The sequence below is a fragment of the Nerophis lumbriciformis genome, linkage group LG26 (assembly GCF_033978685.3).
Source record: "Nerophis lumbriciformis linkage group LG26, RoL_Nlum_v2.1, whole genome shotgun sequence".
Taxonomy (NCBI): domain Eukaryota; kingdom Metazoa; phylum Chordata; class Actinopteri; order Syngnathiformes; family Syngnathidae; genus Nerophis; species Nerophis lumbriciformis.
The window spans coordinates 5,334,660-5,352,368 of NC_084573.2; the positions used below are offsets into that span (position 1 = coordinate 5,334,660).

At 42.7% G+C, this 17,709-nt stretch overlaps 3 protein-coding genes across 4 annotated transcripts in view; 1 reads left to right on the plus strand and 2 right to left on the minus strand.

Annotated features, from left to right (window-relative positions):
• LOC133624010 (uncharacterized) overlaps positions 1–17,709 on the plus strand; it is a 93,406-nt gene that overhangs the window by 66,520 nt on the left and 9,177 nt on the right. The window contains exons 1-3 of one of the 2 annotated variants that reach the window (XM_072916186.1): positions 9,228–9,717; positions 14,417–15,589; positions 15,674–16,654. In XM_072916186.1, coding sequence (XP_072772287.1) covers positions 9,594–9,717; positions 14,417–15,589; positions 15,674–15,933 — 1,557 coding nt within the window. In that variant the 5' untranslated portion in view covers positions 9,228–9,593 and the 3' untranslated portion in view covers positions 15,934–16,654. Of the gene's footprint in view, positions 9,718–14,416 lie in introns of those variants that run through there. The other variant, XM_072916185.1, reaches the window with a different exon arrangement.
• Positions 1–17,709, minus strand: part of LOC140679856 (uncharacterized) — a 127,027-nt gene that overhangs the window by 56,036 nt on the left and 53,282 nt on the right. The gene's annotated exons all lie outside the window — the stretch shown is intronic.
• LOC140676656 (uncharacterized) overlaps positions 1–17,709 on the minus strand; it is a 310,270-nt gene that overhangs the window by 45,291 nt on the left and 247,270 nt on the right. The gene's annotated exons all lie outside the window — the stretch shown is intronic.

Below are 17,709 nucleotides of genomic sequence, written 5' to 3' on the forward strand. Positions count from 1 at the left end.
CCTTCAAGGTACTCAAAGCGCTTTGACACTACTTCCACATTTACCCATTCACACACTGATGGAGGGAGCTGCCATGCAAGGCGCTAACAAGCACCCATCAGGAGCAAGGGTGAAGTGTCTTGCTCAGGACACAACGGACATGACGAGGTTGGTACTAGGTGGGGATTGAACCAGGGACTCTCGGGTCGCGCACGGCCACTCTTCCACTGCGCCACGCCGTCCTTGTTTGGTTTTGGTTCACAGTGTGGCGCATTATTAGTAAGAGTGTTAAAGTTGTTTTATACGGCCGCCGTCAGTGTAACCTGTATGGCTGTTGACCAAGTATGCCTTGCTGTTACGTACGTGTGCAAGCAGAAGCCTCATTCAACGTGTGGCTGGGCCGGCACGCTGTTTGTACAGCTTGTAGAGGGCGCTAAATGCTGTACCATCACGGCACGCCCTTATTATTATTGTTAAGGTGAAATTCGGAGAATATTTGCCCCGGGGAGAGGCACTGAAATCCGGAAGTCTCCCGGGAAAATCGGGAGGTCGGCAAGTATGCAGCTGAGCCGCATCAGAGTGATCAAAGAGCCGCATGCGGCTCTGGAGACGCGGGTTGCCGACCCCTGACCTAGTAGTACGCCAAATATTATTTCATTATTTAAATACAGTGTTTTATTTTCCTACATGCAAACACAGTGTTACTGTTCAAACTGTGTGTAATGTTACAGTAACTAAAAATATTAAATATACTTGTTACATAACGTGTCTTCCTTGTTTTTAATGAATAATTAAGGCCTACTATGCTATTGTATTTTAATGATGTTCATGATGGTGGTACTTGGAGATCCAAGTATTTTCTGAGGTGGTACTTGGTGATAAAAGTTTGACAACTACTGACGTAGTGACATTGTAAACTACATTGGCAGACACCATTTTGTTATACCCAAACGGCGTCTGCTCATACATCGCGCTTCCAACGAGTTAGAAAGTTCCAGAACTGTTCACGTTATACCATCTCATCTCATTGTGCAACATGTGAATGTTTGAAGTGGAACTAAATGTGATCTCTGAAAGGGGTACACATTATTTCCAAAGCAGGGCCCCCATCCACATATACAATACTAGTACATATCTGATGAAAAACAACATTATTTTTGTTATTTTAATTATAAGTGTGCCAAATCACCTATATTTGAACATTATCTAATGGAAATGACTGCTGTCTGATAATCACATTAATAACACAATAACAATCATGTCTAACACGTCATGTTCATGTTAATGATGAAATATAAAGCTAGTAAACATGTGAGAGTAAGAAGTAAACAAACCTGTTCTGCGTAACACAACTTGAGGTTTCTTGAAAACAGGAGGATGAATAAAGTGTAGTTAGTAGCGATGTGAGGAGATGTGCCGAGGCTTAGAAGCGTGTGTGGAGTCAAGGAGGACTTTGCTGCAAAGCGCATATCCTCCACGCATGCGTCACTTAGGGGCGGGGCCAAAGAGTCATAGTGATGGGCAAGTCATGAACGATTCATTCTAAATGTATGTTTTCATGCTGTCTATGTAGTGAGTCTTATTCTGCGTTGTGTACTTTTTTTAAATAAAAGACACTTCACCATGCCGTCGGTTCAGTATTTATTGGAAACCTGTGTTGGAAAACACGAAACACACACACACAGGTCTCAACTTTCTGGCGGAGTGATATCTGCTCCTTCTCATTCAAAAGTCCGAAGGAAGAAGGAAGTAACATTCATTCATATAAAAATAATAATAAATTAAATTACATTAACAAAAACGTTTTCTCACAAAATAATAATAATGCACAAATCCACATACCTGTGTTGGAAACACGAAACACACACACACACAGGTCTCAACTTTCTGGCGGAGTGATATCTGCTCCTGTGTGATGCAAACACCATGCGTAAATACTACCAAACAATTCACACAGTCGACGCTCTACGTCTAAATAACCGAAATTGTGCATAAAAATGACTCAAAACAACACATCACTTGTACCCACAACAATATTGGGTTAACTTGTCAAGTATCTAGGAACGTTTAGGAAGAATATTTACAATATGAAGAAACACGGAGCAGTGAAGAACTAGTACCTTCTCATTCAAAAGTCCGAAGGAAGAGGAAGTAAAGCGATCGAAAAAACAGCAAAGACACTTCCCGCACCGGTTCTTCAAAATAAAAGCGTTACTTCAAAATAAATACAACACCCTGTCTAGTTCATAATATAGCGCAACAACATCACACTATTACATCTACACAAAAAAGCACGGCAACAAATGATCCATCCATCCATTTATTTACTGCGTGTCCCTTTCGGGGTCGCGGGGGGTGCTGGAGCCTATCTCAGCTGCATTCGGGCGGAAGGCGGTGTACACCCTGGACAAATCGCCACCTCATCGCAGGGCCAACACAGATAGACAGACAAGTATATAAACTGTATTTGACTTTAAATCAGATAAATATCATTCAACAACAACACAATTTGCAGACTATAATTACTGGTTTGCTGGTTTTACTGGTGTAAAATTCTGCATGTGAGAGACCACAACCATTGCAGCCATGCGTCCAAAACGTAACATCGTCTTGCAGGGACATAAGGACAAGCAAAAGTAAAGTGTCTGTTTTACAATGTAATAATCTATTTAATAAGACATTTCCAGAGAATACCTTTTTTTTGGAGTATTTATTGGAGGCCTCAAAAGACAAAGGCCGTCTGTTTACAGGAGAGTGTCGGTGAGGCACACGCCTTTTATCTTAGCTCAGGAATGCATGGGGGAAGGGTTGGAGACAAGCGGGAAACTCTTAGTTAGGAAAAGTGTAGCTGCTGACAGAAGCACATTGTATATATGTTATATCATTCATAGTTGGTTAGAGTAAATAAATACAATGTATAAATATAAGTTCATATTTACATACAATGTGATTAAAAATGTATTTCCTTTGGTTAATTCATGCAAGTATATGTTAACTTTATTTTTGTTACAAAACATGTCAATTGGAGAGGAACATGTTTTTTGTTCCGGTTTGGTCACATTGTTGGGGGGACGATTGATATGTGACGGAATAAGGGAAGCAGCATGAGACAGCAAGCATTCGATGTGAGAGGTTAATGGAGTCTCGGCTTGAAAATCAACTTTATTCCCTCGGAGTTTGTGAGGCCAATGAGGTATGATTCTTTCTGATAATGTATGTGAAATCAATGTGTTTTCTTTTATTTGATGTCAGACTAATTGTAAGTTCTGTTTTTCTTATTTATTAGTTCTGACGGCATTATTTTGGCATTATTTTGGCATCGTGGTTAACGAGAAGAAGGCGTGGCTGAAATAAATGTCTGTGTGAGAAAAACTAACAACTTGAGCCTTGATTAAGACTTTGGAGTGTCATGTCTGTGTAATCATGTTTTGTTTTAGTCATGTTCGGTTTTGTTTTTGGACTTTTTGTGCACTTTTGTTTGTTTGTCACCATAGCAACCATTAGTTTTCACCTGTCACGTCACGCACCTGTTTCACGTTCGGACTCACACACACCTGTCACCAATCATGTCACTGTTATTTAAGCCTACCTTTGTTCATCACTCGTTCTGCCTGCGTTGTTTTGATGTCACCCCGGTTTATGTCTTGCTCTGACCAAGTAAGTTTCCCTGTCCATGCCATAGCTTCTGCTAAAGATTAGCCTCACTTGCGTTTTAGGCACGCTTGCCTTTTTTGTTGTTGTTGTTGTTGTATTGTTTATGTTTGTGGTAGTGCGTGATTTATGTTAATAAATCCTAGCCTACCTTCACGCTGTTGTCCGGAGTCGTCTCTTTGCATTGGAAGAACACCCCCCCCACGTGACACGGAGGGAGTAACAAAAAGTAAACACACTCTAAGTAAGGCGAGACATTAGTCTGAATATGATGCATCTAGCAAAGTGAGACAGGCAGAAGAAACAAAACAATACAGCATGAACATGTCAGACAAAAGACTTGAAGATGAATCTTTAACCAAAACAACTACCACAAAAATGTCATCATCAGTAAGCCAACCTTTTGTCCAGGAATCACAGGATATAGATTCACAATACAAGCACCATGTTTGCACCAAAACACACACACACACACACACACACACACACACACACACACACACACACACACACACACACACACACGTAGTCTGACTTTTGACCCACTCTTGTGAATGACGCTTAAAGTTCTTCAGATTTTTGAAGCGTAAGCTTAAAGGGGAACATTATCACCAGACCTATGTAAGCATCAATATATACCTTGATGTTGCAGAAAAAAGACCATATATTTTTTTAACCGATTTCCGAACTCTAACTGGGTGATTTTTGGCGAATTAAACGCCTTTCTAATATTCGCTCCCGGAGGCATAAGGGACGGTGTGAGCCAAGACATCCAGGGGGTTTAGCTCGCTCGTCTGCGGGAACAAACTGCCGCCATTGCTTGCCGTGCTACCGAGGTCCTTTGTCCCTGAATTGCTCACACACTCCGGCAGATTCAATGGGGGTCTGACGGCAGATTTCTTTGACTTTATCGTTGGAAATGCATCTGCTTTGAGTGTCGCAGGATATCCACACATTCTTGCCATCTCTGTCGTAGCATAGCTTTCGTCGGTAAAGTGTGCGGAACAAACGTCCGATTTCTTGCCACTTTGGCATCTTTGGGCCACTGGTGCAACTTGAATCCGTCCCTGTTCGTGTTGTTACACCCTCCGACAACACACCGACGAGGCATGATGTCTCCAAGGTACGGAAAACAGTCGAAAAAACGGAAAATAACAGAGCTGATTTGACTCGGTGTTTGAGAAAATGGCGGATTGCTTCCCGATGCTCCGAGAGCGAATATTAGAAAGACGTTTAATTCGCCAAAATTCACCCATTTAGAGTTCGGAAATCGTTTAAAAAAATATATGGTCTTTTTTCTGCAACATCAAGGTATATATTGACGCTTACATAGGTCTGGTGATAATGTTCCCCTTTAAGATCTCTTATTTGGGAACATTTCAGCTTCACTGTGCGATACAACAATGGAGGACGAGAGGCGGGCAAAGCGAAAGCGGTTTGCCGACATTGTTCAGCAGCAGTAGGGTATGCTTCGGACAAAACGTCAAACATGCTAACCCATTTGAAGCGGCACCTCCCCCAAGTGAACATCGCTTCAGCGAAGAGAAAGACGAGCGTGGTGCAAACACCGCATTCAAGCAGCCTCTCCTCGGCGAGTCAGGCAGGGCTAAAGCAATAACGAATGTTTTTATAGCAGCAGATTTAAGACCATATTGCATTAGAAACTAGATTTTGAGCCACTTCTATGGTGGAAGAACAATGAGCCCATATATCCTCTTCCTGCCAAGTTAGCCAGGCACTACCTCGCCATACCTGCTACCACCGTGCCCAGTGAAAGGGTATTTCCCACAGCTGGAGACATTGTAACTGCAAGCAGGTCTGCTCTTTCTGCAGACAATGTGGATAAACTGATTTGTCTGGCAAAAAACATGAAAATTGAGTGAAAGTCACCAGGGTTAAAGCGTCAATATATACCTTGATGTTGCATAAAAAAGACCATATATTTTTTTAACCGATTTCCGAACTCTAAATGGGTGAATTTTGGCGAATTAAACGCCTTTCTAATATTCGCTCTCGGAGCGATGACGTCACAACGTGGCGTCACATCGGGAAGCAATCCGCCATTTTCTCAAACACCGAGTCAAATCAGCTCTGTTATTTTCCGTTTTTTCGACTGTTTTCCGTACCTTGGAGACATCATGCCTCGTCGGTGTGTTGTCGGAGGGTGTAACAACACCAACAGGGACGGATTCAAGTTGCACCAGTGGCCCAAAGATGCCAAAGTGGCAAGAAATTGGACGTTTGTTCCGCACACTTTACCGACTGTTAGAACAATTATGTATATATTATCACACTAACTTTAGTATGCTTAAAGTCCGTTGCTTTAGTTATTTAGCTATTGTGCTCAAGTTGGACTTTTTCTAATGTGAGCAAGGACAAATACTTCTTGTCTGAGGGGTGGCCTCAGCTGTAGATGTTATCTTTGTTTGAGCCCGCCAACAGCCAAGGACTTCAACCGACTTCAGCGAATATGGGATGACGGCACGCGGACGAGGCAGAGACTTCAAGGACCTCAACAAGATAAGATTCCAACACGCAGACGAAGCGAAAGCACAAGGCCCCCAGAACATTCTGTCACGTATCGCGCGTCCTGGACCTGCTTTGCATAAAATATGTGACCACTCCTTTTAGAAGCGGCCTTAGTATTGTTGACTGTGGAATGTCACGTTCAAACACTGAGGACATCTATTAAACAAGACAAAAGGCAAGGAATCAAACAGAGACAGAATTCAATTTAGACTCAATATTGAGGAGAGACATGGCCACTGCACTCTCTGTACAGTCCTGCACCACGCTCTGACGAAGAAGGTTTTCGTCTCCTCTTTATTGCAATATTCACGCACCAACACATGTCTCAGCAGGAATGGGGAGTATGTAAAACAGTCATTGTTTTCGGTCGCTTTGAAGACCAAGAAGTGGGATTTCTCGGGCTTGGGCTCTTCCTGGATCCAGCTGGGGCAGGTGTTGGAGGACAATGGATAACCCCTCCCGTCTCCTGACCACAGTTGCTTCAAAAGGGCAGCGGGTCGTAAATAGCGTTGACCTCGGTCACCAAACAGTTGGAAGAGAGTTTGTGAAATACTTCAGAGAGAGTTCGTTTAACACTTCAAAGAGAGTTCCTCTGGAAGTTGAGCAGATCCTGCCATCTGTCCGTGTTGAAATCACAGTGGAGTTTTACGAGCCTTCTTCCTCTTGTTAGGCCTCGAAAGACAGCATTCATAATACAACGTTTCTTTTGTGATAACTTACAAACAATTATTCCAACATGGAACTCCTGAATAAAAAGAGGGACGCAAGAGCTGGACCTTAGAGCGTAGGGCGAGACTGTGACTAAGGGTCCGGCTCCATGCGTTCTCCTCATGAGCTAAATTGAACTCTGTCTCTGATTGATTCCTTGCTTCTTGTCTGATTAATAGATGTCATCAGTGTTTGAACCTGACACCGACGAAAGCTATGCTACGACAGAGATGGCAAGAATGTGTGGATATCCTGCGACACTCAAAGCAGATGCATTTCCAACGATAAAGTCAAAGAAATCTGCCGCCAGACCCCCATTGAATCTGCCGGAGTGTGTGAGCAATTCAGGGACAAAGGCCCTCGGTAGCACGGCAAGCAATGGCGGCAGTTTGTTCCCGCAGACGAGCGAGCTAAACCTGGATGTCTTGGCTCACACCGTCCCTTATGCCACCGAAGATGATCAAGAGAAGAATATCGACCCTAGCTTCCCTGGCCTGCTGACATCAACTCCAAAACTGGACAGATCAGCTTTCAGGAAAAGAGTGCGGATGAGGGTATGTCTACAGAATATATTAATTGATGAAAATTGGGATGTCTGCACTCTCAAAGTGCATGTTGTTGCCAAATGTATTTCATATGCTGTAAACCTAGTTCATAGTTGTTAGTTTCCTTTAATGCCAAACAAACACATACCAATCGTTGGTTAGAAGGCGATCGCCGAATTCGTCCTCGCTTTCTCCCGTGTCGCTGGCTGTCGTGTCGTTTTCGTCGGTTTCGCTTGCATACGGTTCAAACCGATATGGCTCAATAGCTTCAGTTTCTTCTTCAATTTTGTTTTCGCTACCTGCCTCCACACTACAACCATCCGTTTCAATACATGCGTAATCTGTTGAAACGCTTAAGCCGCTGAAATCCGAGTCTGAATCCGAGCTAATGTCGCTATAGCTTGCTGTTCTTTCCGCCATGTTTGTTTGTATTGGCATCACTATGTGACGTCACAGGAAAATGGACGGGTGTTTATAACGATGGTTAAAATCAGGCACTTTGAAGCTTTTTTTAGGGATATTGCGTGATGGGTAAAAATTTTAAAAAAACTTTGAAAAATAAAATAAGCCACTGGGAACTGATTTTTAAAGGTTTTAACCCTTCTGAAATTGTGATAATGTTCCCCTTTAAAATATTTCAAGGTATTAGTTATTTTTGAGCACATTTGACAATTCCGTGATAATTTATGATAACCGTGATATTTTGGTCCCAATAACTGTGATATGATTTTATTTTATTTTTTAACGTTTCTAATTCACTTAAACTTGTTGCAATGCCTCCATGTTTGTTTTGTGTTCTAACATTAGGGAAAGTCTGTATTGTTTATTATTGTTGTTTGGCACAGTTTATTCCCAACACGCTTAACGTTTTATTGAAGTACATCACAGATTAACACTTGGACATGTCCGAGAAGGAGTAGGAAGAAGCGGAGCTAATTTACTGTTTTTGACCAAATTGCAAGATTTTGTGCGATTCCCTTCCCTTGCGACAGACCCATGATGAGCTGACATGGGCTACATTCCATATGTTAATGTGCATGGTGTGGTCCATCATCCAGTGTCGTAATCTGGCCCATAATATTTCGGGGTAGATGTAAAAAAAACTAAAACAATAAAAAAGTTATGTCCTTTATCCACTGCACGACAATAGGAAAATTCAATAAAACATAAAGGAATGCTGAATAAATGTAGAATGTATTTTAATTCATATGTTGAGAGAGTAAATGGAGTACAAGGGTTGGGGGGAATCCAACAGTTGTGTTTATTGTGCAGAAAACCTTTTTTTCAAGGAGTAGTGGATGCCCCAGTTGTATGATGTTCTCTGAGGAGGCTTACTGCGCCAACCCCTGATCTATATGTGTGTGTTCTGGTGCAAACATGGTGCTTGTATTGTGAATCTGTATCCTGAGATTCCTGGACAAAAGGTTTACTTTTGCTTGTCCTTATGTCCCTGCAAGATGATGTTACGTTTTGGACGCATGGCTGCAATGGTTGTGATCTCTCGGATGCAGAATTTTACACCAGTAAAACCAGCAAACCAGTAATTATAGTCTGCAAATTGTGTTGTTGTTGAATGATATTTATCTGATTTAAAGTCAAATACAGATTATATACTTGTCTGTCTATCTGTGTTGGCCCTGCGATGAGGTGGCGACTTGTCCAGGGTGTACACTGCCTTCCGCCCGAATGCAGCTGAGATAGGCTCCAGCACCCCCCGCGACCCCTAGAGGGACACGCAGTAAATAAATGGATGGATGGATCATTTGATGCCGTGCTTTTTTGTGGAGACACCATGAAAACATACATTTAGAATGAATCGTTCATGACTTGCCCATCACTATGACTCTTTGGCCCCGCCCCTAAGTGACGCATGCGTGGAGGATATGCGCTTTGCAGCAAAGTCCTCCTTCACTCCACACACGCTTCTAAGCCTCGGCACATCTCCTCACATCGCTACTAACTACACTTTATTCATCCTCCGTGTCAGGATAAACTCCACTCGTCTCAGTCAACTTTGGACATTATTAGGCCCGCTTAGCTTGCTACTTGTTTTAGCGCGCTAGTTAGCTTAGCATGCTAGTTAGCTTAGCTTGTTAGCTGCTAACCAAGAGACGCGGATTTGATCAACACATCGCTTAGTCAAGATCAAGTGTGAGTGTAAAGTGTTGTGATTGTGTGAAAATGTGCGAAAGAACGATGGCAGAGTACAAAGAGGAACTTTCTCGAACAAAAGAAGAGAATAAGAGACTACTTCAACTACTGGACGCTGTTTTCAAGAAACCTCAAGTTGTGTTACACAGAACAGGTTTGTTTACTTCTTACTCTCACATCTTTACTAACTTTATATTTCATCATTAACATGAACATGACGTGTTAGGTTAATTTTGATTAATATGTGTACTCAGACACATGATTGTAACAAACAGTTCAAGGTGTCCCAAGTTACCTCAGAGTATTATGTAAGGAGGAGGAGTTTTGTCCCTCCAGAGTTGCCGTAGGGCTCTGACGTAAGACGTCTATGAGTGTGGGTTGTTGTAGATCAGGGGTGGGCAACCTGCGGCTCCGGACCCGCATGCGGCTCTTTGATCACCTTGATGCAGCTCAGCTGCATACTTGCCGACCTCCCGATTTTCCCGGGAGACATCCGGATTTCAGTGCCTCTCCCCGGGGCAAATATTCTCCGAATTTCACCTTAACAATAATATTAAGGGCGTGTCGTGATGGTACAGCATTTAGCGCCCTCTACAACCTCTACAAACAGCGTGCCGGCCCAGCCACACGTTGTATGAGGCTTCTGCTTGCACACATACGTACAGTAACAGCAAGGCATACTTGGTCAACAGCCATACAGGTCACACTGACGGCGGACGTATAAAACAACTTTAACACTCTTACTAATAATGCGCCACACTGTGAACCAAAACCAAACAAGAATGACAAACACATTTCGGGAGAAATGTGTTTGTTTAATGTGTTTTTTTAAGACAACATAAACACAACAGAACAAATACCCAGAATCCCATGCAGCCTTAACTCTTCCGGGCTACATTATACCCCCCCGCTACCACCAAACCCTGCCCCCCCAACCCTGCTCACCCACACATCAATCCCCCCGCCCCCTCCGTGCATCGGTTGAGGTGGGCGGGGTTTGGTGGTAGGGTGGGGTGTGTGTATAATGTAGCCCGGAAGAGTTAGGGCTGCATGGGATTCTGGGTATTTGTTCTGTTGTGTTTATGTTAGTTAAGTTAAAGTACCAGTGAAATTTGTCCTCTGCATTTGACCCATCCCTTTGTTCACCCCCTGGGAGGTGAGGGGAGCAGTGGGCAGCAGCGGTGCCGCGCCCAGGAATCATTTTTGGTGATTTAACCCCCAATTCCAACCCTTGATGCTGGGTGCCAAGCAGGGAGGTAATGGGTCCCATTTTTATAGTCTTTGGTATGACTCGGCCGGGGTTGGAACTCAGGGCGGACACTCTGTTGTGTTACGGTGCAGATGTTCTCCCGAAATGTGTTTGTCATTCTTGTTTGGTTTTGGTTCACAGTGTGGCGCATATTAGTAAGAGTGTTAAAGTTGTTTTATACAGCCACCGTCCGTGTAACCTGTATGGCTGTTGACCAAGTATGCCTTGCTGTTACGTGCGTGTGCAAGCAGTGGTAGCGGGGGTATATAATGTAGAGTTAGGAATACAAGGGATTCTGGGTTTTTGTTCTGTTGTGTTTATGTTGTGTTACGGTGCAGATGTTCTCCCGAAATGTGTTTGTCATTCTTGTTTGGTGTGGGTTCACAGTGTGGAGCATATTAGTAAGAGTGTTAAAGTTGTTTATATCACCACCCTCAGTGTGACCTGTATGGCTGTTGACCAAATATGCCTTGCAGTCACTCACGTGTGTATGCAGAAGCCAAATGCAACATGTGACTGGGCCGTCACGCAGACAGTGTGGTGGTAAAGCGGACACTGAAGGCAGTGCCATCACGGCACGTCCTCAATATTGTTGTCCTGTTGAAAATTGGAGAAAGGTTGGCAACGACAGTGAAACCTGGAGAGGCGTGATTGGGAAGAATGGCCGCCCGGATCTGAACCCGAGTGGTGTTTTGTTATTGGACTTTTGTGCTCGTCACAGATTGTCCATAACAAACACCATGTTCAAACATAAGGGTGTCCATATGTGCACTTGGCACCAGGACACCCTAGGCCGCAGTTCCATGATCGACTTTGTAGTTGTGTCATCGGATTTGCGGCCTCATGTTTTGGACACTCGGGTGAAGAGAGGGGCGGAGCTTTCTACCAATCACCACCTGGTGGTGAGTTGGCTGCGATGGTGGGGGAGGATGCCGGACAGACCTGGCGGACCCAAACGCATTGTGAGGGTCTGCTGGGAACGCCTAGCAGAGTCTCCTGTCAGAGAGAGTTTCAATTCCCACCTCCGGAAGAACTTTGAACATGTCACGAGGGAGAGGCTGGATATTGAGTCCGAGTGGACCATGTTCCGCACCTCTATTGTCGAGGCGGCTGATTGGAGCTGTGGCCGCAAGGCAGTTGGTCCCTGTCGTGGCGGTAATCCTAAAACCCGTTGGTGGACACCGGCGGTGAGGGATGGCGTCAAGCTGAAGAAGGAGTCCTATCGGGTTCTTTTGGCTCATAGGACTCCAGAGGCAGCGGACAGGTACCGACAGGCCAAGCGGTGTGCGGCTTCAGCGGTCGCTGAGGCAAAAACTCGGACATGGGAGGGTTCGGGGAAGCCATGGAAAACGACTTCCAGACGGCTTCGAAGCGATTCTGGACCACCATCCACCGCCTCAGGAAGGTGAAGCAGTGCACTGTCAACACCGTGTATGGTGCGGATGGTGTTCTGCTGACCTCGACTGCGGATGTTGTGGATCGGTGGAGGGAATACTTCGAAGACCTCCTCAATCCCACCAACACGTCTTCCTATGAGGAGGCAGTGTCTGGGGAATTCTGTGGTGGGCTCTCCTATTTCTGGAGCTGAGGTTGCTGAGGTAGTTAAAAAGCTCCTCTGTGGCAAGGCCCCGGGGGTGGATGAGATCCGCCCGGAGTTCCTTAAGGCTCTGGATGCTGTGGGGCTGTCTTGGTTGACAAGACTCTGCAGCATCGCGTGGACATCGGGGGCGGTACCTCTGGATTGGCAGACCAGGGTGGTGGTTCCTCTCTTTAAGAAGGGGAACTGGAGGGTGTGTTCCAACTATCGTGGGATCACACTCCTCAGCCTTCCCTGGAAGGTTTATTCAGGTGTACTGGAGAGGAGGCTATGCCGGATAGTCGAATTTGGATTCAGGAGGAACCGTGTGGTTTTTGTCCTGGTCGTGGAACTTTGGCCCAGCTCTATACTCTCGGCAGGGTCCTTGAGGGTGCATGGGAGTTTGCCCAACCAGTCTACATGTGCTTTGTGGACTTGGAGAAGGCATTCAACCGTGTCCCTCGGGAGGTCCTGTGGGTAGTGCTCAGAGAGTATTGGGTATCGGACTGTCTGATTGTGTCTGTCCGCTCCCTGTACGATCAGTGTCAGAGCTTGGTCCGCATTGCCGGCAGTAAGTCGGACACGTTTCCAGTGAGTGTTGGACTCCGCCAAGGCTGCCCTTTGTCACCGATTCTGTTCATAACTTTTATGGACAGAATTTCTAGGCGCAGTCAAGGCGTTGAGGGGATCCGGTTTGGTGGCTGCAGGATTAGGTCTCTGCTTTTTGCAGATGACGTGGTCCTGATGGCTTCATGATGGCCAGGATCAGTGCAACAGTTTGGCCAACAAAAATAAAGACTAGTGACACCTCTCACATCGAATACACAATCTTCACAGCCAGCGTTCAATTCAATGAGATGACAAAACATTTGAGCTAGTATTGATGTTAATTGAACACTGATACAGTTTGCAGTTAAATAAAGGAGAAGTGAACATCCCAGTAAAAAAAAAAAAACTTTCTAAACAAGTTGTGACAACGTTCACGACACATCACCTGCTGCATGAATGGCCTTCCCAAAGTCGTGTGGACAATGCTGAAGAAACAAGTCTATGTCAGAAAACCAACAAATTTAGCTGAACCGCACCAATTTTGTCAAGAGGAGTGGTCAAAAATTCCAGCAGAAGCTTGTGGATGGCTACCAAAAGCGCCTTATTGCAGGTAAACTTGCCAAGGGACATGTAAGCAAATATTAACATTGCTGTATGTATACTTTTGACCCTCACATTTGCTCACATTTTCAGTAGACCCATAATAAATTCATAAAAGAAGCAAACTTCATGAATGTTTTTAGTGAGCAACAAGTATGTGCTCCAATCACTACATCACAAAAAAATAGGAGTTGTAGAAATGATTGGAAACTCAAGACAGCCATGACATGATGTTCTTTACAAGTGTACGTAAACTTTTGATCGTGACAGTATATATGCATGTGTATATGTATATACGTATATCCATCCATCCATTTTCTACCGCTTATCCCTTTCGGAGTGGCGGGGGTACTGGAGCCTATCTCAGCTACAATCGGGTGGAAGGCGGGGTATGTATATATATATATATATATATATATATATATATATATATATATATATATATACTGTATATTTATGTATATATGTTCAGTTTAACAGTCCAGTTGTGATTGATTGAATGCCCTGAGAATTATACTGGACATTTTTTTGTAATTGCCACAAAATAACGTGTAGTATTTTGTTAATTTCTTTCCAAAAATATTTTTATTTTATAGATATTTTCAAAGCAGATGCTTAGGGCCCTCTGGCACCTCATGGAGGACCCGTAAAATCTGTGCCTCTTAAGACCTCACTGTTGGCTTTGTACGCTCATGTTACTTCTCAACTAGTTTAAGTTGATGCTAATCGACCTGTTTCTTCTCCTTTTTACTGAATGTGAAAGCAAAAGTGAGTCCACAAATAACCAAATCGTAAAAGCAGAATAGAAAATGAAATCTGAATTGGTAAAATCTTATCTATTTCGATCCCAGCATGTGTTTGTCTTCTTGTGTCCTGCAGACGTCTGTGAAAAATATCGTCCACCTGAGCAGCAGGAGGGGTCCTCCAGTGTGGAGCAGAAGAGGTCACAGCACTTCCACGTGAAAGAAGAGGAGCCACAGCCCCCCCACTTTAAAGATGAAGAAAAAGAGCGGCTGTCCCCCCACTTCATAGAGGAAGACAAGAGACACCTCATCAGTGTGAAGAGTGAAGGTGATGAGGTCAAAAGTGAGAGTGAGGAGAAGAGAGAGGCGGAGCCTCCAAGCAGCAGCTCAACTCAACACATGACAACAGAAGCTGATGGAGACCACTGTGGAGGATCACAAGCAGACAAGCTCTTAGCTCCACTATCAGATAGTGAGGACACAACGTCACACTCTCCTGACACTGATGATGAAGACTCTAAAGATGATAAGACATGTCACACTGACAACACACACTTCACATGTTCTCACTGTGACAAAACTTTTAAATACCATTGTCGTCTAAAAAGACACATGAGAACACACACTGGAGAAAAACTTTTTTCATGTTCAATCTGCGGTAAAGATTTTAATCAAAGGGGCCATTTGAAAATACACATGAGAACACACACTGGAGAAAAACCTTTTACCTGCTCAGAATGTGGTAAAAGTTTTGCAGTAAGTCAAAGTTTAAAAGCACACATGAGAACACACACTGGAGAAAAACCTTTTACCTGCTCAGAATGTGGTAAAAGTTTTGCAGTAAGTCAAAGTTTAAAAGCACACATGAGAACACACACTGCAGAAAAACCTTTTCCCTGCTTAGAATGTGGTAAAAGTTTTGCACTAAGTCAAAGTTTAAAAGCACACATGAGAACACACACTGGAGAAAAACCTTTTTCCTGCTCAGAATGTGGTAAAAGTTTTGCAGTAAGTCAAAGTTTAAAAGCACACATGAGAACACACACTGGAGGAAAACCTTTTCCCTGCTTAGAATGTGGTAAAAGTTTTGCACTAAGTCAAAGTTTAAAAGCACACATGAGAACACACACTGGAGACAAACCTTTTTCCTGCTCAGAATGTGGTAAAAGTTTTGTAAAAAATGTAAGTTTAAAAGCACACATGAGAACACACACTGGAGAAAAACCTTTTTCCTGCTCAGAATGTGGTAAAAGTTTTGCAGTAAGTCAAAGTTTAAAAGCACACATGAGAACACACACTGGAGAAAAACCTTTTTCGTGTTCAGTCTGCAATAAATATTTTACTCTCAGGCCCAATTTTAAAGCACACATGAGAATACACACTGGAGACAAACCTTTTTCCTGCTCAGAATGTGGTAAAAGTTTTGTAAAAAATGTAAGTTTAAAAGTACACATGAGAACACACACTGGTGAAAAACCATACTCCTGTTCAAGCTGCAACAAAAGCTTTCGTCGCCGAGACACTTTTAGAATACACATGAGAACACACACAGGAGAGAAAGTGTTGAGTTGCAGTGTGTGTGGTGAAAGATTCTCCTATAAGTACCAGTGTAAGAAACACAAGTGTGCTGGTGAGAACAGCAGCAGCAAATGAAGATGCAGGATTTGAAATAAAATTTCTCACATCAGCACATATAACATGTGTGACATCATTGTTGTGTGTGTAACACAATCTTGTTGTTATGCTTATAACATATATAGAGTAAATACTTCAGATTAGTGCTTTTATTTCAGTCAAGTACATGAGTTAATATACACATTTGTGTACTTTAAAATGAACAGAACAATTTGGCTGAAAATGTGAGAATAAACAGTACATAAAATATGTTACATACAATAAACATTTTAAGTGTAGATATTCATAATTCACTTTTTTACTTATTCATAATAGTGTTTTATGTATGTTTTTTTAAATAATGAAGTGTTACATATTTTATTTTCTAATTGTAGATGATTCCATAGATGAACTCCTTTATATGATATACATATTTGTTTTACATGTGTTCATACCTTTGCTTTTGAGTACACATAAATCCCTCTTAGTTCATATTTACTGGTTCACATCTGAAACATCTTCTGGACCACTTCTGGAAGCATATTATTATTTACTTTATACATCATTTGAGCAGTTGTCCTTTATACAATTTTAAAATGTGTGACTTTATGAATCATTAGTTGGGTCTCTATAATCCATTCTATTAATTGTCTTTATTACTCTCTTGTGTAATATGAATATTGTTGTGTGATTGTTTTATATGTATGTCCCCAGACCTTTATGCAATAAACAATGTATGCTTCAACTAAAGTTGGGTACAATAAATGTTAATATTTATGGGTATGTATTTTGTTCTATTTATTATCGCAGTCAATCTTTAAATGTTTTCTTTATATGACTTACATGTAGTTTCCAGCTTACTTCATCATCTAGAGCAGGGGTGTCAAACTCAAATACAGAGTGGACCAAAATTTAAAACTGAACAAAGCCGCGGGCCAAGGTTGAACAAATTAACCTTTTTGATAGGGACCCAAACAAGTTTTGCATTAAATATTGAACAAGCAAGGCTTATATAACTTTATAGTGACATGCAAAATCGAGTTTCAAATAATAATAATAATAATTAAAAAATATCAATGGCATATCAAATACAATTTAAATAAAAATTGAATGCCTCTTTTCTATTTGCAGCCTTCTGAGGTAAACATCAACATTAATTTTTTCCACAGGCTAATAAATTTGAAAATAAAATAATGAATAAACCAACCATTCTGGACTTTAAACTGCTCAGTTTGCAACACACTGATCTAATCTGATGTGCCCAAGCCAGACACCTGCCATCTTTTCTTGGATGCTAGTTCATTAACGTCGGGGCTCAGGCTTTGAGCTGAGGCAACCTTCATTATCGAACGAAGGTGTTCATCAGTCAATATATCTCGTATTCCACAGTCTTGGGGGCGTGTCTTACAGGCACTGCTTTTAACGTCCTCTACGAGCTGACGTCACGTCCGCTTTCCATCCCTTCTAGCAACGTGCCCGCCTTGTCACAAGATATGAGCGGCTCCTGTAGCACACTCATGTAAATGCAACGCATACTTCATCAACAGCAATACAGTTTACACTGAGAGTGTCCGTATAAGCAACTTTAACATTGTTAGAAATATGTGCCACACTGAATCCACACCAAACAAGAATGACAAACACATTTTGGGAGAACATCTGCACAGTAACACAACATAAACACAACAGAACAAATACCCAGAATCCTATGCAGCACTAACTCTTCCAGGACTACAATATACACCCCGTTACTTCCAACCCCCCCCCCCCCCCCCCCCCACACACACACACACACACACACACACACACACACCT